This window comes from Phalaenopsis equestris, unplaced genomic scaffold, assembly GCF_001263595.1.
Source record: "Phalaenopsis equestris unplaced genomic scaffold, ASM126359v1 Scaffold000002, whole genome shotgun sequence".
Taxonomy (NCBI): Eukaryota; Viridiplantae; Streptophyta; class Magnoliopsida; order Asparagales; family Orchidaceae; genus Phalaenopsis; species Phalaenopsis equestris.
Window position 1 is genome coordinate 51,849,929 of NW_018164444.1, and position 26,290 is coordinate 51,876,218.

Consider the following 26,290-nt stretch of genomic DNA (forward strand, 5'->3'; position numbering starts at 1 on the left):
GCCTCCACTGGGGAAAAGAAAATAACGTGTGGCATATCATTTAGTCCGGATAAGGATCCAGATGTGGCCACATAGCTGTGCTGCACAACTAAGCTTTTAATAAGCAATTTCAACAACTCCTATTTCAAATCAATTGTTCTCAGAAACCAGCTTTAATAAGCAATATGCAGATAAAGAGGATAAATTTGTTTGAAATAAAACTTTAAAATATATTGTTCAAGATAATAATAATAGTAATAATGATACTAATAATGACCTATTTCGAAATTTACATGTAGCATAATGTTTTCTATACCCAATATCATATTTAAAGAATTCCACAGACAGGTAGAGAGGGATAGAGCTAAGAAGTCGTTTACTTAGGCCAGCATTAAGTACAGCAGATTTGCAATTTAGAACCTGCTGCATTTTTAGAACAGAAAAACACAACTCTGCTCTGCTAAATAAAATATATATAAAAAAAAAGGAAGATCTAGATGCATGCCAATCAATTTCTATATATTTAAATATCTACCATGTATACTTCAATTTTTACACATACCCCCTTATGCATGACAAAACGTATTTTTTCTCAAACCTTATGCATGTAAATGAGTAAACAACTTTGCATGTGGAGCGTGTCATGACACGAGAGAGAAATAATGCCAACAAATTTGTAAATACTCAATTACATGATTCTTTGAATACATCATGACTGGGGGAATAATACATGATCCAGAATTCGATCATTACATTAAATTACATCATCGTTTAACTCACCTTATGGTCATTCGCTCCAAAGCACCGACTGTTTAACTACATAAAGTCAAAACCAGCAATTAACACCAACAGTTCAACTGGCATAAAAAGAGAAAGAAACGCAAATATGAAACAATGCAGAAATCACTGATAAAATTGCCTTTAATGAGGGAAGCCAAAAAAAAAAAAAAAATCAAAGAAAAGAAATCAGAGTCATAAGGTAAGGAGACTACATGCTCAATAGCACATTAAGTAGTGAGAAAATTCCATAGCTTCTTTCCGATTGAAGCATTGTGCTTATCCATATCATCACTCTCACTCTCCACATCTGAACTAGAATTTTCCAAGTCACGTGGCGGAGAAGCTCCATCTACTTCGTCTCCTTCTTCGGCAGTCTGAGCGCTGAACTGGGTGGATTCGAGGACAGCAGCATCGTGATAGAGTTCCTGGTCTTCATGCTGCTAAATCACAAAGAAAATTGCTCAGATGTGTAAGAAATTGAAGTTTAGGTGTTAGATATGTAAATACATTGGAATTGAGTGGTATATATGTAAATCTTCCAACAAAAAAACACAGGGTTAACTGATCTAATTACAATAATATACCTGAACTGTGTCCTTAGAATTAACTTTCAGGACATTTGAATTAGCGGATTTAGGCGGCAAATGAGCAGAGTTTTCCAAAGGGCGTGATTGTTGCCGATCATGGCCGGAAATTCTTTCACCACCGTATCCACCCTCCCTAATAATGTTTTCAGGCATTGTCTTAAGCTTTCTAACATTGGATGCTTCTTTCTGATGTGATGTTGCCTGGGATGCTGCAGCTGTACTTGCACTGAAACGAATGCAGGAAGTCAAATTCATGTGAAATGGATGTAATCAAGCTTTGTTTTTTTTAATCAATGACAAAAAAAAGAAACCAAGGTTAGAAGTATTGCCAGACAGGTAAACACAAGCCATTATTTGACTACATGGCACAAGATATCTGTTTGTATTGTTGGCACGAGTAGAGTGCCAAAATAGTACTGTGAATGTTTGATGGGACCATTTTAGTCTCAAAGTCTATATAAGTGTTAAATTAGTCCCCAGATTCTTTAAATTAGGGCTGAACTAGTCCTCTGTGGGGATTATTTCAGCCCAATATTAAAAGAGTATAGGGACTAAACTGACCCTTGCATAAATAGTGGGACTAAAATTACACACTACAAAAAGTCGGGGGACTATTTTAACATGTTTTTTGTCGGCGTTCCATGCTCTTTCAGGAATTCAAATGCATCAACTTAAAATTTGGGTTGAATAATACTAATCTTTGTGAAATGAATAACAACAAGTGCCGAGATTATGATTGACAAGTATTCTACAAGTTATAATTAGCGGTGTTAGACAACATGAGACTACATTTAAAGTTCTATTAAAACCGTTCTAATGTGAATAATGAGAATTCAATTCCTTAATCTACAGATATATAGTATAAAATGCTGTGCCGCCAGAAGTAATCCAAGTTAATTGAACCTTCAAATTTTGCTGGCATGTTTTGATGACAACTCCTACCCAGGAAAATAAAAAAAAAGAGGATAAATGGCTCACAAGAACATTGTTTAAGGAATGCTGAAACCAAAATCAGCATAAATTCAATCTATTCTACTTTTAAACCAATATGCTGAAATCATTAAGATTTGCAGTATCGGTTGATATTTTGTACCAAAGCTATAGGATTAACAAGAGATCAACACTGTATTCTTGCGCTGAACAAATATGTAGCCTGACTCCATCTTCCTTATATATACGCCAGAAAAAATAGAGATCCTCAAAGCCTATTGCCACGTGAAGATTTTCACAATGAAAGGTAGTACTAAAGTTATAAAAGACATTTTTCTGTATTTTCATCAGGGGTAAAGGTAACACTCTGGTCAGGAATTCAGGGAATGACGGGATAATTACCAAACCACAAATTTACAGAAATAAAGTAATCAACCAAGTTAAATAAAAGGCTAAAATTAAAGAACTTAAAAATAATTATAAAAAAATTAACAGATGCATCACACCAAAGCCTACAACGTGAATAACTGAAGTAATAAAAAGCAAAAAAATATGTGTTAAAATCAAAGAATCTAGTAAAAACAATTTTTATTACTTAATAATTACTTTTTCTTCATTTTTTTGAAGAACCAAACAAACTTTTATTGGTCAACAAAGCTTGCACACAACAATTGGACATTTGACTACATGTTCTTAACATAAACATTTACAACATAGTATTTCACCCAAAAAAAATAATAATGCGTAAAACACTGAAGAGAATTGTACAGGACAACTAAAAATGCTAATTAACCAATCACTGCCTAAAATTCAAAATAGAACAGTCAGATTTTGCCAAAAGAAGTTTTTGCAATGCACTAGTGATCCATACCTTTAGCATTTAATCTGGTATTATAAGCAGGCAAACATAACATCCATAAAATGAATAATTGTGCATAAATAGTATAAATGGCACATATAAAGGGCTCCCATATTAAGAAGAAATAGAAAAATTACACATTCAACAAAGCGTCTGTTTGGGGAGGCTGCAATTTTTTTAAAAAATGATTATAAGGCTATGGTGGAGAAAATAACTTCTTAAAAAACTGTAATGGGAATTATAAATATATAACTTATTCTAAAAATTCAGACAGCAACTTTCTAACAACTAACAAACTTTAACAAGTCGGGTTGAAAAATGCAGCCTCCTACAACAAAATTTCTAGAAAGCAGTTCCCTAAACAGATCTTTGGTGGTAGTTTGAAATGCAAAATAGGTAAAAAACTGTCCCAAACAGACCCTAAGATTATGGGTGGTTGGAATTCGAGTACAAGGAAATTAAAAAAGGGGATCAAAAAACTTAAATCAATCCATGCAAACTCATGATAAATACATAAATTATTGAGACTGAAATTTCCTTTACATTCCTTTACATTCCTCCAATCCAAGCACAGCCTTCAACATCACTTTAAATGTAAACTTGTAACGATGACTAGGACAGATATCATGCACTACAATGGACATAAAATATCCTCAAGGAGTTGGAGAAATCTTAAATGGTGGTAATAGTTTCACGAATAGCAATATTGCATGTCATTAAGGGTAAGCATATTACATATTGCTTATGTATTTACATATCTAACACCTAAACATACATATTTATCTGCATACCACTCAAATTTTTAACATCGCATCAAAATTATCTCTATAACTATCTTCTTAAAAGTGAAATACAGATTTTCATGCATAAGTTTAAGACCCAAGGTATCATAAGTGTAAATATCAAAATTTGGGTGTTAGATATGTAAATATATAAGAATAGTATGGCATGTACGTAAATTCCCTAAAAAGCATAGAAAATGCTTACACAGTAGAACGTCTAAGATTATAGCGCCTATCTGCAGCGGCTGGAAGTAGAGAAGAAGTCTGTCGCCTTTTACTGTGCCGCCCTCGAGAGACACTTTCAGAATGAGCTTCACTTCCTTCTTTCTCTAGTTCCTTCGAGCTCCTTTTTCTCTTTGTTCTTGTTTCTGCTTGATCAGCTTGTACTGAAGCCCCTTGGCTCTCATCAGGAATGTTTTGGAAAATTTTTCCATCATCATTTTGTTGCTCATCTATCTTCAACTCAAAACTTTCACCAAGAATAACTTTGGCATCTTCAACAACAGCCTTTACAGAGCGAGTTCTCCGAATGAGATTGGCTTTTGCTTTCCGACTGGGCTGACGTCGCTGCCCCTGCTTGGATGGTTCAGGCTGTGAATCATTCTCAGCATGAATAAAAGATCCCTGCATATCATTATTTTCATCATCAATAACTACCACATTTTTTTGGTTACTATTATCTTTAACCCTAACAATATCTTTGGAACTATCAGCCACACCAAAAGAAGATTCTGCCTCATCTCCATTTCTATGTAATCTCCCTGGTTGTCCATTCATCCCATCTCCACCATCAAAATGAACCTGATGTTCAAAGGAATGATTCGCTGAAGGAGAGGGTTCATAAGCAGAATTCTCTAAAGCAGCGCTATCAAGCTGCTCACCAAATGAGGTTCCAACCTGGCCTTCACTAGGTGCATGTACATTCTTAGGGGAGACCTTGAACAGATTAGCACATCTTTGAAGCCACCGTGTCATTTGACTACCTGAATTGGTAGACTCAACAGCCTGAACCCCAGGTGAAACAGCTGCATCTCTACCTTTTATATGCTCTTCCAGAAACCCATCTGCAAGGCTTGGCAAAATAATTTCTTCACAACTTTCTTTAGGTTTCAAAGGCTGAAGATCAAGATGATCAATGTTATAAATTGGAACCCCACAGTTATGACAAGTATTGCATTGCTCAACAACAGAAAGAAACATTCCTTTCTCTTTTGCGAATTCTTCCCGTTGATCTTTCAGATTCTTGCTTAGCCGAAGTAGAATATCAATGTCATTCTGAATTTCTTGTCGGTCTGCTTCTAATTTTCCCCTCTGATCCGTGAATGCTGCCTTTTCCATCTGCAATTGATTTTGTTCCATATCCAAACTTTTACGCTTTAGATCATTTGACTCGCTTAAAGATTTAATGCGACTTAGTTCCACTTGTCTCCACCTTTCAAACTTGTTTTCCTTTTCTTCAAGTTCTTTCTCTACATCATTATGCCTCCTCTGCATGTTCATCTCAAGCTCATGCTTAAGAAGATCAAATTCTCGAGTCATGTCAGCATGCTCCCTATCAACTTCCGCATGAGCAACTTCTCGCTCATGGGCCATCATCTTCTCAAATGCTTCTTTCTTCAATCTAAGATCTTCGAGTTCCCTCTGCAAGGCAGTTCTAGCCTGAAGGTCAACCTTCTTCAGCCTCTCCTCTTCCGTATGTTGCCACTTCTCAAACTTTTCTCTCTCAGCACTCAGCTGTTTAACCTCTGCTTCTATTGCAGCTCTTCTATCATCCAGCACCTCCCAGTCTCTCTCAAACTTCTCCTTCTCCTGCCTCAGCACATCCTTTTCATTTTCAAGAGACTCTGCCATCATCCGATACTCATCTTTCTCTAGTTTAAGCTCTTCTTGTAATTTAAGATGCTGCTCTCTTTCTTCCCGTGTTAGTCTTAGATTTTCCTTCTCCACGACAACCTTCTGTTCCTCAGTTTCAATAGCCAACTTCTCATTATGAAGTTTAGCTCTAGTAGCTTCTAGCTCATTGGAATCCTTGATTAGCCGCTTTCTTTCTTCTTGCAACTTTTTCTCATCCATTTTCAACGACTCTTCCCACTTCTTCAAAGCTTTTGATTTTGTGTCCAAATCTTCTTCTTTACTTTTTAATTTATTAGTTTTGTTATCTAATGCCTCTTCTCTTTTAATAAGCTGTTCCTCTTGGCATCTGACTTGCCTTTTCTCCTTGTCCAACAAAGAAATATGATTTTTTACCTCTTCATCAAAGGATTGCCGTTTTTTCACCATCTCCAACTCAAATTCTCGTTTCTTGGCATCCAAAGTCGCATTGTGCTCATCCAAAAGCTTTTGTATCTCTTCCTGTTCATCGAGTAGAAATTTAAATCAGAATAGCATTGACTAGAAATATAAGGGACAAATGCGGACAAAAACAGATCATAAAAGCAAGTTAAGCTCATTTGGATTCTTGTAGATACAAAATATGCTTAAAACACATGATTTTACTTTCCCCCGTTAATGAGTGAACAAGAAAGAATTATATTTTAGGGTTTTGAGGATTTAAAATCAAACTTGATCTTTAATATCTAACCAAAAGACAACCTAGCAAATTACGTCATTATCTTCAACATTCCATCTACAGAAAATCAAATGACACCTTATCATAAAAGAAGAGTGGCTTAATGCTAGTAGTAAAAAGTCATATCATAATGCATCGAAAGGAAAGAGAATGCAATCAAACTATAAAAATAATTTATCAACAAAAGAAGTATTAAAAAAAAAAGGAAATGTAACAGTTAAATTCAAGTGGGTGAAAGGAAGGATGGATAACTTCGGCACCTACACCACAAAATAACTGAAATATTCAGGAGGAAATTCTTATAGCATGGTTGCCTGATAGACTAGCAAGGCCTACAGAAACTAATAACTGCAGCTACTTGAGGGTATAATGTGCCTCTATTGAACAGACAATCGCACCATTAATTTTCAAAAAATATACCTAAAATCTTAACATTCTTATGTCCAAACAATGCAGACTCACATTTTCCCTTAAATTAAGCTTTTCTTCTATTGCCATCAGATCTTTCTCCTTCTTCTCGAGGTTTGAACTCTTGATCTCAACATCCTGCATCATAAGTTAGCAGACGAGCAAAGCCATCAATATGCATGGCACATTTCAAGAAATTGCTACAAAATATGATTTGATGGAAAACTAACCTTCTCTTTAACCGTCAAAGTCCTTAGCCTTAACTTTAGACCATCCTCTTGACTTTTCAGAATACTACGAGCAGCATCAGCATTTTTTCTTGCATCTTCAATCTCTGCTTCCTTCTTCTTGAGAATTATGTCCAGATCATTTGCCCTCTCCTCCCGCTCATTAAGAAGACTTTGCTCATTAAGAAGTCTAATATGTTTATCCTGAAGATCCTCTTCCCACTCACGAAAATGTTCTCTCTGCTTAGAGACATCTGTTTCAAGTGTTTTCTTCCTGGAATGAAGGTTTAGTTAAGAATAACAAAAAAAAAAAAGGTACTGGTACTCAATGTAAAACGTGCCAAAAACGTGCCAATTAGAAAACTGACTAAAATACTAATAAATGAAATAATGAAGCTCAGCACATACTCTGCATATAACGAAGAAAGATCTCTTTGAATTTTAGATTCACGGGCTGCAACATTCTCCAGTTTTCGCTCACTATCTGAATTCTTACGATTTGCTTCTGCTAGTTTAGTATCTGCAGCTCGCACTTTTGCTTCAATCTCCATCTTTTTCTCTTGAAGGCTAGCCTCAATTGCACGTGCATCAGCTAATCTGTTATCTGATATAAATTTAGTCTCCGCAATTTCAGCACGCATCACATGCAATGTTTTTTCCAGCTGAACATAAAACAAAAAGGTTAAGCTGAAATTCAAAGAAGGATAAAAATCAGGACTTTTGTATTTTTATTTGCTCGAATATAACAATAAATTTTCACATACATCTATAACACACTGTTTTTCAACTCCCAAAGCTTTTTTCAAATTTTCTTCACGCTTTTCAAGCTCAGATATAGAAAAAATACGTGCTTCCTGTTCTCTCTTCAGAATTTCCTGTGAATCTATCAATGCTTGCTTTAGTTCTTCAATCTTTGAGGACCACTCTTTCTTCTCAATAAGAAGAAGACCCATGTTGTATAAGCACTCATCACGCTGCACAGAAATGGGCAGAGTATCAAACTTACAAATCACATGCATATAGATATAACAAGCATTAATAAAGAAAATGTTACTCTAATAAAAAAATTAAGGTAAAGATGCAATATTTTTCCCAGAAAAAAGAAAGAAAGAAAAATGATCAAATATAACAAAAAAAAACACAGTTGTGTTGAAATTAAGGCCCTCTTTAGAATCACTTTCTATTTCTATTTTTCTGTTTTTGAAAAACAAAATATAGAAACGAAAAAAAAAATAATGTTCGCATTTCATTTTTTCTTTTTTTTTATTATTGTGTTTTTACAACACGAGACGTGATTTCAAAATATAAAAATATAGAAATTGTGTTTTCACTGTTTCAAAAACATTTTTTTCAAAGCTATGCCCCAAAATCATAAATTTTCTTAATCATCATTGGACAAAATTAACATAACCAAATTAAGCTATTAATCCACTAATTAACTCCTAAACTTGCTTTATTAACTCATTAATAAATCAATGGAATTATATAAATTACGTAAATTCAACCAATTAATAAAATAATTAATTAAACTAATAATCATCTAACTAAAGCATTAATTATTTAAATGAAACCTAAATGATTTAATTAATACATAATTACTCGATTTTATAATAAATCTAATAAATTAACTTAATAATTAATAAATTAAACCAATAATGATTTAAAAAAATATTAATCGTCTGATTAAGTTAATAATAATAAAATTAAAACCTTAAATTATTTAAACATATCATTAAATATATAAATAACTAAATAAAACATTAAACAACTTGATTAAAATACTAATTAATGAATTAATTAAAATAAAATTAAATTAATTGAAATTTTGATTAATCCATGAAATTTTAATAAACTTATAAAAAATTTTAAAACAATTAAAACTTCACTTTAACAAAACCTTAACTTAATAAAATAATAAATTAATTAAATAATTTCAATAATTCACCAAAAAAATTAATTAGCATGTTAAATAATTAAACTAATTAACATTTTAATAGTTAAATAATTAAATTAACTAACATGTTAGTAGTTATTAATTAAATAATTTTAATTAATTAACATGTAAGTAGTTATTACAAATTAATTATTTAAAAAAAAGTATAGTTTTTTTCTTTAAATAAATAAATAAATAATACCCACCTCAACATGTTTTATATTTTTTATTTTTTAAAATATATAAATCATAGCACTAAACACGTTTTCTAAAAACAGAAAACAAACAAAATAAAACAAAAACAAAATAGAATGAAAATAAAAATAGAAAAAAGAAAGTTATACCAAACAGGGCTTAAAAAACTTGAAACTTTTAATTAACGACAAAACAATAGAAAAACTTCTTACCCTACATCATAATAATTAAGGAGACTTATAAACATACCACCAAAATCATGCCGAATAATTATTGTAGTGAAGACAAGTTCAGTGAAAAGGAGTTATAAACAGAATTAGAACAAGAAATTTTGCTATAAAATATCATAATTATAAAAGACCAAATTGTGAATTTCATTATAACAAAGCATAGATATGTACATAAAATAATAATTGAACAATACAGAGATGAGGAAATTTAGCTAATTACACAAAGCTAGGAGGAAAGGTTGTAAAAATTCACCAAGAAAAACTCATGCTAGGGTAAAAATAATTTCAATAAAAAATATATCATGGTAAAAAGAAGAGGCTTAAGTAAAAGAAATGGTGAAAATTAAACATTGAAAACCCTGGAATGTCATTGATTTTAGTACTATTGACTTAAATACGACAGGTAATACATCGTGAAACAACACCAAGCACCAATTCTACTAAATAACTATTTAGCAACATGAAAATAATTGGTATAACATAAAAGGGAGTATCATAAAGGGCGTAGGGTTAATCAAGGAACTTGTTGGTGCATCAAAAGATAAAATCTTAATCAACTGTGAACTCAGATAATTATTAATACTTTCCAAAGCATAATCATTCTCATAACTTTATTTCAAGATGATCTGACATTGCGAATTTTAGATTTTTAGGCATACTACCAAATCAAAATGCATAAACGCAGCCGTTCACATAAAAGATTCAGATAAACAATTCCATCCATACCATGACTAAAAAGAATAATTTTTCTTGAAGATACAAATAAAAAGATTGCCAGAAGGGCCTCGAATAAATGACAGGATTATTGTATGGGGAGGAAAAATAAAACAAAATATCCAAAACAAGGTCCATTTTTCCCTCATTTTGTCACAATATAAAGCACAATAAAAATTAAAAACTACCAATTGAACCTTTTATATCAACTAGGGGAGGCTCAGTTGCACTTTAAATTAACCTTTACCCAACTCTTTGATAAAATCAAATGTTAGAAACACAGCGGGGCATGGGGGATCTTTTATCAAGCTCCTCTAAAGCTATGATAATGAATTTAAAAGACATAGTTGCCCATATGGTTACTTTGTTCAAGGAGCAGTCCAAAATCTTTGTCTTAACCCCACAAATGCATCAAGCGCCCAAAGCTATTGATACAGATCCACACAAGCACCCTAGGGAAAATAGCTGACAGACTAATCACGTAGACCACTCCAAGCTAGCCAAATATCTTGAGAAAATATAAACTTGAGAAGAAAGAAAAATGATGGCAACAATACACAACAACATTTTAAATTACAACTAAATTAACAATGGGAGTTATCAGTTTTGCTTGTCAGCCCACTAAACCCAAAATCAACAAATGCTACAAACAAGTTATTGAAAGTAATAGAGAAGAAACAATCTTAAAAGAGAGAGAAGGGCATAAACGTTCTCAACAACAAGAGGGAAATTGTCCAAAAAGCCACTTCTAAAAGAAAACCCTTTTAAATCATCAACTTCCTTCAATTTCCTGATCAAGCATCCAACCTTCAATAACCAAAGCCTACCTCTTTGCCCTCACTGACATGTACAACTTAAGGGCCAAATAAATAATTTCACAGTCACCCAAACATTTTAGATAATAGAATTATGTCAAAATGCAGGACATGGTATTATATTCATGCTCCGTTCCTAAGAAACATGGGGAAAATAAACAATGCGTCAATTTTCACCATTACATGTGATTAAAGAAACAATCCTCCAATACTTTAAAATTTAAAATAGATGCGACTTTTGCACATATAGTTCATTAATATTGAAATGTTAAAAGCCAACAATAAATTCATATTACCAAAGGTCCTAGATACTAGAAAATGATCAAAGTGAAAATGGTTACATACTCTAACTATAGCCTACCAAAAGCATGGATAAAATAACCAATTCTACTACTTCAACTATTCCATAAGGAAAAAAACAATTTACTCGAGCGTCAAAAGTCATAAATGCTTACTACTGAATGCAATCATTGTCATTCTTGTAGAAATTTTCATGTATCACATTCACATTTGAACATGGAAATCCAGGAAATTCCCGGCAGCAAATTCATATACGTTGTTCCTCACAAGTTCAATCAATCATAATAAATAAAATTATTTTCAGATTTACCACTTCTAAACAATCACACGTGTTTTTAAAATATTACTAATCATCAGTTTCAAATATTAAGTAGAATTAAGAAGACAAGAAAAGACTGCCCCTTTACAGATTACATAATTTACCATTCAAAGAAAACAATGAACCAAAGCAACACATCATATAATATTTAGAATTATAGAAAAATCTAGAGCTACGCTTATACTATGACAAGAGCTGCACTCTATAAATAGCATAAAATAAGAAAAGATAAAAAAGGAGTTGAAAGCTCCCGTGGTCACGAACCTCACTTTCGAGGGCAGAAACCCTGTCGTAAAGTTCTTCCTTGTCCTCCCTAGATAACATCCCCTCGTCCAGAGGCCCCAACTCCCCGAACCTCTTACAATCTTTCGAGACATCACTGCCACCCATCACCTCAGCAATATTTTCAGACAGCAAAGACGATGATGGCAGCGGTGGTGTTGCCTCTGACGCAGTCGCGCCCTTACCCCGGCCATGAACAGCACCAACAGAACCAGAATTCGTCCGTTGCAACGCCGATCCATTCTCCCGCCTTCTGCCAATTAACGGAGAGGAAGACCACCCGGCCCAGCCCCCCTTACTCTGTGGAGTAAACATCACCAGCCCACCCTCACGGAACGCAGAAGTTTCGGACCCTGATACAGATTCCGGACAACGCTCCACCAAGAAAAGAAAAAAGAAACGCAAGAATTCGACAGCCTGATACGAGAATAAGAGAAAGGCGTCAAGAAGACACGGAACTCGAGCAGATCGGGACGACAAAGTTCTCCTGAAGCAATCGGGATCGGGAGGAGATGAAAGTGAAACCCTAGAATTTAACGGAATGCGGGGCAATAAATGGAAGTTATCTAAATAGTAGAAAATAATAATATAAAAAAAAAGGCGGGCAGCTTTCGTACGAAAATGGGAATAATTTCAGCCGATTTATATACGTATAATTTTATTTTATTTTCTAATGATCCTAAATAATAGTATATGAGATTCCAAATCCTAAAGACAGTTCAACTCAATTATTATGTTGTTGGGAAGTGTGTGCTCATAAAATTTATAAACCCACTAGCAGGAACATTTGAACGACTTCAGCCAAGAGGAGAGCAAGAGGAGAGCAAGAGGAGAGCAAGGCCGGTTGGTCTGTGATGATGGGTTAAGGTCGGAGGGGTCTGTCCCAACTAGTTATCTACTATAAATATAGTTATTATTTTCTATTTTGGGGTTAGTTTTCGCTTGAGAATTTTGTCAGGACAACTGCTACGTATCATTCTCTCTTCTAGGGTTGTATCCATAACATGTGGTGCTTCGACTATATCCTACTCTGATGTGGTGATTATTTTTCCATTTTCTCTCCTTTCTCCCATGATTGCTTATCGTTGTCCTACCCCAGTGACTCCTTTATGCTATATGCCCCTCTATCCAACCGTAACTTCACTTTTAGCCCCTCTATCCAACCGTAACTCCACAAAATTTTCACAATTCTGTTGTAATCTCCACCACCCTCTTCTCCCCTGTAGTAAAGCTACTTTTGTCTAATTGTAGTGTTGTAAAGCCTTCCAGGAATTGTCTGTAGTTGTCACAACCCAGATCTACCTGCTTGTCATTATCACCAACCCATACCCTTTAGGTGCTATTACAACCCAATTCCTCCCTCCATACATACCCTTTAGGTGCTATTACAACCCAATTCCTCCCTCCATATGTGGTTGCAACCTCCAGCCAGTCAACCAACTTCCTAACCAGTCAACACCGCCACTTTTGCCCTCACCCTAGAGTGTTACTGTGTTTGTTATCATTTATTTCCAGTTTAAAGAAGTCTTGGTTGTAGTCCCTCTGAATTTCAACAATAAGATTTACTTTTCTCTGTGATATGGGTAAACTCGGGTATCAGAAAATTATAGCCTTCTCATTAATTTTTTAAAAAATTGCATTCATGTTAGTTTCCTAATTTTTTAGTATTATGTATTAATTATCATGTGCATTTTTTTAAATGTATGCCTCACAATTCTTATGTATTATTTCATATCTACTCTCAAAAATTTTATATTTGCATTTCTAAAGTTTCACTGTGATATGAGTATTAATCCTTCGGGTTGGGCAAATATCATATAAATGTGAGTCATTTGAACGGGACAAGTGCTATCTATTAGATATTAGTCTTTATATTTCTATATTTTACTCTATTTAAAGGGTACTTTAGTCTTTTTGCTTATTGTATATATTTTATCTTGTACACTAGTAATGAGGTGCTTGATGCAATTGAAATTCTTGTCATTATTCCATCGTCTCGTCTCTCTTCTTCTCTATTTCATTTGCAAATCTTAGCATCTCCTCATCTTGACCTCAAACTTCATATTTGAACATACATTCCTTTAAGAAAAAAAAAATTCACTTAGAATTAGAATTATAAATATGTTAATATCACATTTAAACCCAAAATAATTCGAAATACTTAGTATTACTTCGTAATTACATATGGTATAATACACACCCAAACTCTTAACATAAATGTAATTTCATCAGTATTTTTTATCCAAAATAGTTTCAATAAATGTAGCAATTTGAAATAAGTTATCATTCATATTAAAATTTCTACATAATAAATATGATTTCACATAAATATTAGTTGTATTATTTATGTGAGGTTAAAAATTGAGAATTATATTTGTAAATATCAATGCTTAGAAACTAGATGGTAAAATGATACCAATGATTTGATATGTAAAAATGAAAAAATAAAATTAGGAGTTGGATATGTAAATATATAAGAATTTGGTGGTATGTATTTATTTGCCCATTTGTTTAGATATGTAAATACATAAGAAAAGGGTAGCATGTTTATAAATGCCGGTTGCCAGACCACCTTCACCGGTTTGCATAATTAGGTGCTACACTTGTTAATATAAAAGAAATCGGAAGTATATATATGTTAGGTATGACTCATATATCAGATAAGAGACAAATAAGCGGATAGGTTGAGAGCGCACAACATTTATTTAGGCGTTGATATTGCATTGATATTGCAATGTGAAAAACGAAATACAAATATGTAAGGTACAACATCAATGTTGGCTCATAAGTAGTCATAAAATGGAACATAAGTCATCTTCAACAATGACCACCTTGTCCATAGGTAATATTACATAATTGACCCTGCTTTCTTTTTTTTCCTTACAACAAAATACTATTTATAGATGCGAACATTTATAGACAATCGACTAGAAGCAAAGAAGCCGTCTGGAACAACCAGGAAGGCTTTCAAAGTATGAACTCCATTCCACTGAATCATCTTTTGCACCGAGGTCCTAAGCTGAAGCGAACTTCCCCCGGCATCCGCTTTAAGCTCGTATAAGAACTCCTCGTCCTCAGGAATGCTCGGACCCATGCAGATCACAGATAGCATATTCCCACGGCAGTTCTCACGAGTGTTCAGGAGGAGATAGATATAGCCATCCTCCCCAAGAAGAATCATAAAAGGTTGTTTATTCTTCAAAGCAATCATGAAAAATCGATTATACAAGAAATTCATTGAAATGCCAAGGTGATTTTGTTTGGCATGTGCGAAGAGAAGACTCCTTGAGCCGAAGAACCTACAATTGCTGATTGGGCAGAAGAGAGAGGGATAACGACAATATTTTTCATGTGCAACTTTCTCAGCAAAGGATAGAATAGCTCTGCATCCGAAATTGGCATGTTTGCATGGGCTCTTAATGGATTCGATGACTTTCTCTAGCGCGATACACCGCCGGCGACCGAGAGGTTGGGAACACACATGGCATCTATTTTTGAGTTTAGGACAGCAATGGGAGCAAACAATATGTCCGTTTCTGCACTGAGAAATCAAGTAAAATAACTTGTTAGATCATGATACTAAAATCTTGCATGAATGACAATTTCAGAAAAAAAAAACATAAATTATAAGACTACAAAAAAAAAAGTTACAAGACACCAATGTAATTGATAATACTACATAATTTGGAAGTTGAGGAACAAAGAAACCATTGACAAGTAAATTTGAAGTGATGTAGTGAAACAAGAAATGAAAAAGTCAGCAATAAACAGGGCAAGTAAATAGAATAAAGCTGAAATGACTGAAAAATAAAAGTGAAAAAGATCAAAAGACAGAAGCACCCATAGTCTTCATAGTGCTTATAACTTTGAGCTTACTCGAAGGACAAATGTAGGATACCACAATGGCTTGTGTCAATCAGATGAAGCAAGCAGTTCGTGTGCAGAGAAGGAATGGAAGATTCATAGAGAAAAGAGCAAAGAAAGCAAAGGTCTTCCAAATCCAGTACAGAGAAAGAAAGGGTGGAGGTAGTCTGACCTGATAAATGCGCGGAGTCAGGGGGTTGAAGCAGATAGGGCAGCGGAGAACATCAGGTCAACGCTAAATCCAAATTTTCTGGTGATATTATTACGTCTGTGCACTCCCGTCTCCTCCACCTCCTCCTCCTCCTCCTCTTCTTCCTCCTCCGGTTCTGAACTTTCTTCTTCCTCCTCCGGTTCTGAACTTTCCCCTTTGACCCGACCATGACCACGACCACATGCACTCTTCCTCATACCCTCTTTTTCCTCGCAGCTGCCATTCTTCCTTTTGCCACCGCTCATGCCCTTGTCCAAGACCATCGTCTCCTCCCAATCACAAATTCCTTCACAATTTTCTTCCGTCGACAATAATTTATAGAGAGGCGGGGGGAGTCGGGCAGTCGGGGAGACGAAGCGTTGCATGTACAGTGACAGGCTTCATCATACAAAATTACATCAGCATCCGTGATACAACTTCTTTCTGATTGAAAAAAATTTGCGTGCGGAAAGTATTAGCCGTTACACCAACCTACACAACCTTATAAGTTGTGCTTTTATTTTTTAGACGTTTGTAACGGTAGATTACAAGGGCGTTACCGGAAGTATAATACAGATATAACCTCCAATATCTCCTCTGTATTAATACAGTGAATTTGATTATAAACTTTTGATATTGAGACCGAATAAAAAATTCATCTAAATAAATATTGGATGATAGAAACATGACCACGCACCATCAAAAGCTAAATGTTTCATCTTTCAGAAGGTCTCATATCTATGGTCTTTACTTTAAAATTAAGGTTTTTACCTATTTCATATTTTCATAATTATAAATATAACACTTATGATTATATTTTAATAGTTAAATTCATTTTTTTATTTATATATAAAATATTTTGAGATAGAAAAATCTATAAAAAATGGGTCCAAGTCCAATAATTTGATATGATGCGTGCTAAGGATATCGAGGAGACACTTTAGAAAGCTGCTCGAAGCAAAGCTTTGGTTTGATAATCTCATTAATAGGTTAACCTTTATCCTTTGGGAGATTTACTTAATAACATCTAAACTTCTCTATAATTACAAATTTTCATCCCTAAATTTACTTATTTATATTTCAAGCATACAAAACATTTAAACATTTTCAGTAATCACACTGTTAAGCCAAAATCCAAAAACACGGCTAATGGTTCCCCCATTCTGTTCTTTGGAATCGAGCAGCACAGGTGAAGTATGAATTTTGTAAATATATAAGTTTGGGGGTGAAATACGTAAATAGAAACGTTTTGTGTTATGCATGTAAAAACTCCCTTTTTTTTATTGTGTTTAAGTGATTTTGGGTATTGAAAGAAGTGATAAATTAATATCATAATTTTATATAAAAATGATTGATAAACGTCTTAATATAAATGGCTGGCATTTTAGGAGTAGGGCTGTCAAAAAAGATAGTTGTTTGCGAACAATTCATGTCCGGTTCGTTAATGAGTTCGTGTTTGATTCGTTCGATAAGTAAATGAGACGAACGTGAACAAATTTTTTTTCGTTCGGTTAGTTGAACGAATCAAACACGAAGAGTGATGTGTTCGTTCGTGTTTGAATCATTATTGTTTGAAATATAAAATAATTTAAAATAATTATATATAAAAAATTTATGTTATTTTAAAAATTTAAATTTTATAAATTATAATATATAATAAAATATTAATAATAATATATTAATATACTATATTAGTAATATACTAATATAGATATTATATATTTATATAATATAAGTTATATAATTAATATCATATATTATTTATATATATTAATATTAGGGATGTCAAACTGGCTCGTTGATCGCGAGCGACTCGTGTTCGGCTCATTCGTTAAGAAACGAGCACGAACAGTGGCTTCACGAACAATTTCAAAACATGAGCTTATTTCAAACAAACTAAATTTTAAACGAACCAAACACGTTTACACATTTATTTAGGAGAACAAAACACACTCTCAGATAATATAAATAATATAAATGAAAGACCAAAAAAAATTTCATTAAAAATCCAAAAAAATGAAAACCCACGGGATTTGGCTTACTTGAAGAGATCCACTATAAATTGATGGTTACTGATACAATCATTTGTCTCGCATACGGAAAAGAGTTACATAGACTCCCGAGCTATAACTTCTGTGCGTGCGTGGATATACTTGTCGCTCCACAATAGGGAGGATCACAGGAGAGAGTTAGAATCAGTGCATCAATGAACCAACTTCGGGATTGACGCAATGTCCGTGAAGAAACGTCGCTTCGTAGGTTGCTTCGTACAGTGCTTTGTCGCAAGGAGCAGGCGGCAGCCTATGATAGTTAACAGTGGCCGGCAATGGCGGTCATTGGAGGTGGTTGCAACTTTTTAGTATTTTTTATTCAAACAATTTCAATCAACAACAACACTTTGAAATAGGTTGCATCCAAGATTCAACATGTGATTCAATGAACTAATGTTGAAAACTACAATACATCAAGAAATTGCTAAATGTAAGAGATGAATAATTTTAATAGTTTTAATAATATTTTTAATAAAAGTAGATATGAGAAAATGCATGATACATATTAGTCATTAGAGGATATTACTTTTCACTTAATTCTTTTGTGGTTACATGTTTAATATTTAAATTTTATTAGTTACATAAACCTCATCTTAATATCATAATTATATCAAAATATATATATATATATATATATACAGATGTATTCTACATAAGAAAATTAAAGTTAGTTATAGTTTTGGTATGATGTTAAGAATTTGAGAGTTATAAATGTGAATATTAAAATTAAAAGTATTGGATAGCAGGTACATAAAAACTATTTTATTTTGGGTCCAATGGTTTAATAAAATTATTTTATTTAAGAAAGACATTTACAAAGTACAACTGGGTCATAAAAAAAACTCATTGTTCGTGAACAGCTCATTTTTGGCTCGTTGAGTAGCTCGTGTTAAATTTATTCGTTAAACAAGCAAGTTTATCAAGAAGAATTTTTTTTAGCTCAATTTATAAACAAGCTGAAAAATGATTAAAAGTTTGTTTGTTCATGTTCGGCTCATTTTTTGCTAATAATAAATAATAATTAAATGATGATATTTATTTATTTTTTATATTGATTATTTATACTGTATTTTAAAAAAAGTATATAAAAATATTGGGTGGTATAAATGTAAAAATTAAAATTTAGATGTTAGATATGTAAATACACCGTGATTGGGTATTTTGCATGGAAATGACCAAAAAAAAAAAAAAAAAAAAAAAAAAAACAAACCAACAGTCTACAGTCTTTGTTTAGGTGTTGGATAAGTTAATACATAGATGCATGTAAATGCCAGAATAGACAAAACCACGGTCTTGTCTAGGAGAAAATATTGTGTCTGGAGTCCGACGCAATATTTCTTCTTATCTAGTCCCACATGTGGGAGGAGTTCATTTACACCTTCAGGAGTCTTTAAATGCAAGAAATCCCGCTATAGAGCACGAGCCATGTGGGCCGGCTCCATCAAAGTTATTCTTGAGCTCAAATTCGAGCCGCACACAACTTAATTTGAATAAAAAAAAAAACTTACTCTAGTTGAACACAAACAGACTTTTCACAAGCTATTTCAAAGATCAGCCGAACAAAAAAAAAAAAAAAAAATAAAACGAGTGCTGAAAAAGAGCCAATCTTGAGCTCTCTCAAGCTCAACACATTTACACCCAAAGGTACAACATCAATATTGGCTAAAGTCAATAAAATAAAGCATATTTTGTGCTTTTCACAATGATTTTCTAAACTAAAATATTACAATAACTTGTATCATACTGACCATGCATAAAGTAATCGGAGGATGTCAAACATAAGTCATCAACAACAATGAAAGCACATGGTGATCAGCTTGCACAAAAGTACAGAAAAATTAGAATATAATATAGTTGATCATTCTTTTTTTTTTTTCTTACAACAAAATACCATTGTTCATCTTAATGTTTACATTTTAAGTTAAAGATAGAAAATTAAGGAAAACAAAAAAAAAAGGAAAAGCACCATTTCATCATGTTTCCATTGCTTAATCATTATAAAACTCATATATCTATCTGTTACAGATGCTTCTAAGTATAATGATCAACAAAAATAAAAAAAGACTTACATTACTTGACCACACCTATAGATTTATAGATGCAAGCACTTATAACCAATTGAGAGTTGGAAGTAAAGAAGCTATTTGGAACAACTAGGAAAATCTTAGAAGAATGAAATCCATTCCACTTCCTTATATTCTCTGCCCAGGTCCTAAACCGAAGCGAACTTCCCCCGCCATCCGCTCCGAGCTCGTATGAGAACTCATCATACTCGGGACTACTCGAAGTCATGCAGATCACAGATAGAATATTCCCGAGAAAGGTCTCATGACAGTTCAAGAGGAGAAAGAAATGACCATCCTCCCCAAGCAGAATCATACAACGTTGATGCTTTTCCAAAGCAATCATGAAAGATAGATTGTAAGAGAAATTCATCGAAATGTTACCATGCTTCCTTTTGGCATGTGCGAAGAGAAGATTTCTTGAGCCAGAGAATGTGCAGTTGCTGATTGGGCAGAAGAGAGCGGCATGACCGCAACATTCTTCATGATCAGCTTTCACAGCAAAGGATAGAACAGCTCTGCATCCTAAATTGGCATATTTGCATGGGCTCAACATGGATTCGATGACTTTCTCGAGTGCGATGCACCGCCGGTTACCGATAGGTTGAGAACATACGTGACATTTATTTAAGAGCTTCGGACAACAAATATAGCATGCAATATGTCCGTTTCTGCACTGGAAAATCAAGCAAAATAATTTGTTAAATTCATGAGACTGAAATTTTGCATAGAAGCATAAATTTTACAGAGAAATATAAATTACGATAAATGACCACTTCATAAACAAAATTTCAGATAATATATTCCAAGCACATAATATGATATTTTGGTGAAGTTGAGATAGCCGATTAATGGTTAATATTACTAAGAAATCAAGCAAAAATCCTAAAAAGCACAAACACATTAGAAGGGCCGCTATGTGTTCTTGATAAGTTCTAATGTGTCGTTTTAAAGAGCTCAAAACCTCTTAAGGTTACTCAAGGACAAATGCAGGATACCACATATGGCATATAAAATTAAAATTTAATTAAAATAAATAATAATCATATATGCCTACTAATGCATGAGTAATAACAGCAAGTTTAAAATACCGAAAACTAAGATGTATGAGCACTCATACCTTATAGAAATATTATCACGTTTCATATGTGTTCTTCACAAGTTCAAAAACTAATCCTTGAGGATGTGCGTGAATCTCTCTCCACAAAAACATATCAAGTTCTATGTATGACCATATTCATATCCTGCAAATTTTAAACATTTTTCCTGTTTCCTTATCATGATGCAAGATATCCCTATGTCCCTTACCCTCTTCCTGTTACAGAGAATAGAGCTCCGGGTAACAAAAATTTTTTTTTTGCAAATTATGTGAAGCAGTTTATCAGGCAGTCACCGGATAGAAGATTCGTAAGAAAAGTTCAAGCAGTTGATACAATTAAGATTCAATATCCCTGTTGTTTATTATTAGTAAATAAATATGAATCTCCAATATATAACACACAAGCAATCGCAGGTTTTCCAATTCCAATTTCTACAAAGAAACAAAGGAAATCGACGGGTGATGATTCAAGAATTGTGACCTGAAAAATGGGCAGACGGAGGGGAAGAAAAAGATGTTCCAATCCAGAACATCCGGATCAATTCGAAAGCAAAAACAAAATTCAATTACTCAGCTAGAACATATATATGAAATGAGTCTCTTTATAGAACACTCTTTATAGGACAATCTTAAGAAAAATCCAGCTAGAACATATATATGAAATAAGTCTCTTTATAGAACACTCTTTATAGGACAATCTTAAGAAAAATCCTTTGTCCGCTAGTTGGATAAGGGTCTCTACCTGTACTCATTAAGCTATAATGATTTATTTCTAACAAAACAAGGCCCTATGATTTTTTTTCTTTCTTAATTTTCTATATAAAAATTTCTAGTCTACAAACATTCTTCACTTGTCGTTGGTTTTTTGTACCATCGCAATGTTTAAGGTCCAAGTTAGATACTAGACCTCTTGAATGTAACCGGCCTCTTTCAAGCTTCGACACTTCCTCGTGGATCGGCTCGGTTAAGGCCCTAGTTGACGACTAGAGTTTTTGTTTAATGGTTTTGATGGTCGGATTGATGTTCAATAGGTGGCAGACAACGTCGATAGAGATTCGTAGTATTTCCATCACTGTCCAGGCGAGAACATCACGGAGCTTGCGTAAGGTCTGAATCAACAAGCTCTTATTATCTGCATCAAAGTTATATATTAGTGGGGATTCTAACACCAGAAAATCCTTTGTGCCCTCAGTTTAACCAGCTTACACTCAAAAAACTTGAGCCATTCAACCCTACAAAAAAACTTCACAAAATGTTGTGACAGTTCATCACCTTAACACCAACACAAAAAACCACCTTATAACCTAGCCCTTATAACCTATATCCTCACTAAAACCTTTACACTAATCTTCTTTTACTACCTTAAAAGATAGGCACCATCAAATTCAATTCCACCACACACTCCACTAACAACGAGTTCTTTTGATATTAATTATGGAACCCTTCCAAAATAAATTTATAGTAATGTGCCTTCTACCTAGCACAAATGCTTCAAAAAATCTTTCATGTTTTTGTCAGGCACACAAGGCTCCAACACTCCCACACACTTGTTTAACAAGCTCAAATAATGTCACAAACATGAGCTCTTTTTTTTTTTTTGAAAATTAAAGTCAAACACAATCAAAATAGAGCAAGTCACAATCGAGACATAAGATGTAATGAAGTGTTTGTTTTTTATAAAGTAGACTAGAATATTATATTTTTATTGACGATGGTGAATATTTTAATGAAAAAGATATTACTATGATGATGATTGTGATGCCAAGTGCTTATTGAAGATAATGCATCAGTGTGATCATATATTTCAAAAACACTTTGAAAATTAAATACTCTTTTATTCTTTTGGCTTTTTGTGGACAATATAATGTTGATATCGAAAAGTCACTCCTAGAAATTAAGTACATTTGATAAGAAAATAATTAAATTTGATTAACTATTGAAATATATTTGTAATCAAACTATTTTTTGGTCCTTAAGCTTTTTGTTTGATACATATGCTATTATATTTCACTTGATAATACCCTTTGATAGAAAATATAGATAATAGGGGTTCTAATAACATATTTTGTATTGAACATTGAAAACATTATGTCCATGGCATGCCAAGTGAGGTTTTGTACATTTGAGTCATGTGCCAAGTGCAACTTTGTATATTTGTGTCATGTACATGTTGTGTTGTATCTGTATTTTATATCAGCGTATCAGCGTCTACAAAATAATATTTGCGGGCATTACAAAATAATATTTGCAGATGATATATTACATAAATGACCACTTCTTAAGCAAAAGCTAACTTTAAAAAATGACAAACATTTGTAAGAAATAGAAACCTTAAAATCAGTCGAATATAATCAGTCAAATATATTCTAAGCACATAATATGATATTTTGGTGAAGTTAAGATTGCCAATTATTGGATAATATTACTAAAAATCAAATCTAATAATATTACTTAAAATCAAACCTAAAATCCTAAAAAGCACAAACATATCTAGGAGTGCCGCCATTTCATGTTGAGAACTAAGGTGAACTTTTGGACACTAAAAACATTGGAAACCGTGTAGGAAATGTCATTTTCACGATGTCTCAAATCCCTAAATCCGGTACCATCTTCCTGTTTCAGAGAATAGTGCTCAGTGCAACAACATAAAAAATTGTGCAGATTATATGTAGCAGTTTTTGCGGCAGTGACGGAAGGGAAAATTCGGAAGGAAAGTTCAAGCAGTTGATACAATTAGGATTCTATATCCATGTTGTTTATTGGTAGTAAGTAAATATGAATCTCCTATATAAAGCACAGAAACAAGCGCAGGTCTTCCAATTCCAACTTCTACAAAGAAACAGGGGAATCGAGGGTTGATGATTCAGTAAATCTGACCTGAAAAATGGGAGGACGAAGGGGCTCGAAGCAGATAGAACAGTCGAGAACTTCTGAATCAATCCGAAAGTTAAATTCTCCATTCTTATTATTATTACCTCTGCGGAAACCTTCGTCCTCGGCCATCTCCTCCACTTCGTCTCCGACCTCATCGGACGATTCCTCCTCCGCTTCCGAACATTCCCCTTTGCCCCGATCGCATGTCTTCTTCCTCGAATTCTCGTCTTCCTCGCTGCCCCTCTTTCTCCTTTTGCTCCCGCTCGTACCCTCGTCCAAGCAGAACCTCGCCATCATCTCCTCCGAAATGGCAACTTTCATCAAACACTTCTTTCCTCTACATGAATTTATTTTGCGAATATATATGATGTCATTCTCTTAGGTTATATATATATATATATATATATATATAATTAAGTTGGGTAAGCATGTCAGCTGGTTGATAATAGTGATTGATATTTGTACATAAAACATGTGTAGGCATGAATCTCTAGAAAATATAATGAGTCTCAATGACAAATCAAATGACATTGTATAGGGATAGTAAGAAACAGAAACAACAACCTAATTGAACGGAAGTATATCTGAATGAAAGATGGAAGGAACTCAATGCAGGAGGCAGTTGTTCACGACCCACTCTCCAAGCAGATTATGAAGCTTATCTTAAAATGGCCAAACTGCCCCTCGCAAAACCCTTTGAGAAGGCTCTTTGTCCAAGAAGGATTGCCCATCAGATTATGTTGGTACACCCTGTGCCTGATAGTCCAGATTATCCTAACGAAAGGAGTGCCTCATCTCAAAACTTTCCCTCGAAAAAGTCAACTAATGACTTTTCAGCCTATCGAATGTCATCTAACTAACCAACAACTGTTATCTGACTGAGCGATAAGGTTGTCGAGTCATTGGGTGCCCCGATTCAAGCGATTATGAGCACGAAGAGGTGTTAAAATTGAGTATGAATATGAAAATGTGTCAAAATTAGTTATGAATACGAAAATGTGCCAAAGTAATTTTTAGCACCCTTATTAAAACACAGGCAAACATGTAATTGCACACTCGGTATCTTCTGATTCTATAAATAGGGGGTCATTTCTACAATGAAAAAAATTGTTGATTCATCATACCCAAACTCTTGCATTTGGGTGTGACTTAGAGGATATATCTGAATTCAAAAATATCCAAGACATTGAAAATAGATGAGGTGGATATATATGGTGGTAGACAAATATTTTATGCATTGTCGATGATAAGTCATACAACTTAGATTTGAGTATGTGCTTGGAGCAAATCCTTCTTTTCAAAGATGAATTATCATTAGATCACCATGTTAAAATATATTGTATCACCGATGTGTATTTTCTTGATGTTTGTATTGGGCATTGAAAGGATTTAGTTTGGCTCGTACCTCATCTGGAAATTTCATATGATCATGAGCTATTTAAGAAGCAATTTTATTTAGCATTTATGTAGGATGGTAAAGTCTATAGTATGATTGGATTGTTAGGAGTAAACGATATGAAAAGGTGACATGCCACTCGAATGATTAATGATCAAATTATATGCAAACTCTGCATGAACCAATAAACACTCTCATTACTTTAAATGTTCCTTTATGTGACACCTTAAATATTATCGAGCATTGTGAATAGCTTAGTTTATATTTTATTATGGATTTGTTGAGAAACAAAATAGGAATAAACTCCATCATGGTATTAGTGGACATTTTCTAAAATGTCACACTTCATTGCTTGCAGAAATACTTTTAATGCTCTTCATATTGTTCATCCGTTTTTTTCGTGAGATCAATCAACTTCATGGTTTATTTCAAAGCCTAACCTTCGATCATGATGTGAAGTTCATAAGCAGTTTTTAGAAAGAGGCATTGGAACCACCTAAAGACTTCACTGCAGCAAAGTTTGATGTATCATCTACTAACAAATGGGCAAACCAAAGTTGTCATGAGATGGATTCGGTATTAGCTAAGGTGCATATAAATTGATAATTTGTAGTTTTCTTTTGTATGATTTAAATACTGGATGTTTTTTTAACAAAATGAATAACAACTAGTTGTAATCTTGGCCAAAGAAATCTTTTTTGCAGCTAGTTTATTATTTACTCTCTTTTTGAGTGAGCTGCTGGTCTACATACATGCAGTTCTTTTATAAGTTGCATACAAATAGACGAATATGGTATGTAAAGAAATTTGTGTCATAAAAAATAATGAGAAATTAGATGGGGAA

The 26,290-nt window shown here is 33.6% G+C and overlaps 3 protein-coding genes across 4 annotated transcripts; all 3 read right to left on the reverse strand.

Annotated features, from left to right (window-relative positions):
- Nucleotides 1-484: 484 nt before the first annotated feature.
- LOC110022782 (protein CROWDED NUCLEI 1) lies at nucleotides 485-12,453 on the reverse strand. Of its 2 annotated transcripts, none has more exons than XM_020721900.1 (9): nucleotides 11,892-12,453; nucleotides 7,886-8,095; nucleotides 7,530-7,783; nucleotides 7,125-7,395; nucleotides 6,949-7,032; nucleotides 4,123-6,269; nucleotides 1,344-1,572; nucleotides 972-1,196; nucleotides 485-795 (listed from the first exon to the last, which is right to left on the reverse strand). In XM_020721900.1, the coding sequence occupies exons 1-8, from the start codon at nucleotides 12,222-12,224 to the stop codon at nucleotides 987-989; spliced, it is 3,738 nt and encodes a 1,245-aa protein (XP_020577559.1). In that variant the 5' UTR covers nucleotides 12,225-12,453; the 3' UTR covers nucleotides 485-795; nucleotides 972-986. The 2 variants fall into 2 exon arrangements, with proteins under 2 accessions (XP_020577559.1, XP_020577551.1); XM_020721892.1 differs by having other exon boundaries at nucleotides 972-1,199.
- Nucleotides 12,454-14,775: 2,322 nt separating this feature from the next.
- Nucleotides 14,776-16,247, reverse strand: LOC110018877 (putative E3 ubiquitin-protein ligase SINA-like 6). The gene is made up of 3 exons (XM_020716345.1): nucleotides 16,050-16,247; nucleotides 15,946-16,002; nucleotides 14,776-15,450 (listed from the first exon to the last, which is right to left on the reverse strand). Exons 1-3 carry the CDS (start codon nucleotides 16,245-16,247, stop codon nucleotides 14,803-14,805), a joined length of 903 nt encoding a protein of 300 aa, XP_020572004.1. The 3' UTR covers nucleotides 14,776-14,802.
- A 3,743-nt stretch (nucleotides 16,248-19,990) lies between these two features.
- On the reverse strand, nucleotides 19,991-24,403 carry LOC110033561 (putative E3 ubiquitin-protein ligase SINA-like 6). The gene is made up of 2 exons (XM_020737588.1): nucleotides 24,054-24,403; nucleotides 19,991-20,753 (listed from the first exon to the last, which is right to left on the reverse strand). The coding sequence occupies exons 1-2, from the start codon at nucleotides 24,369-24,371 to the stop codon at nucleotides 20,085-20,087; spliced, it is 987 nt and encodes a 328-aa protein (XP_020593247.1). The 5' UTR covers nucleotides 24,372-24,403; the 3' UTR covers nucleotides 19,991-20,084.
- Nucleotides 24,404-26,290: the final 1,887 nt, after the last annotated feature.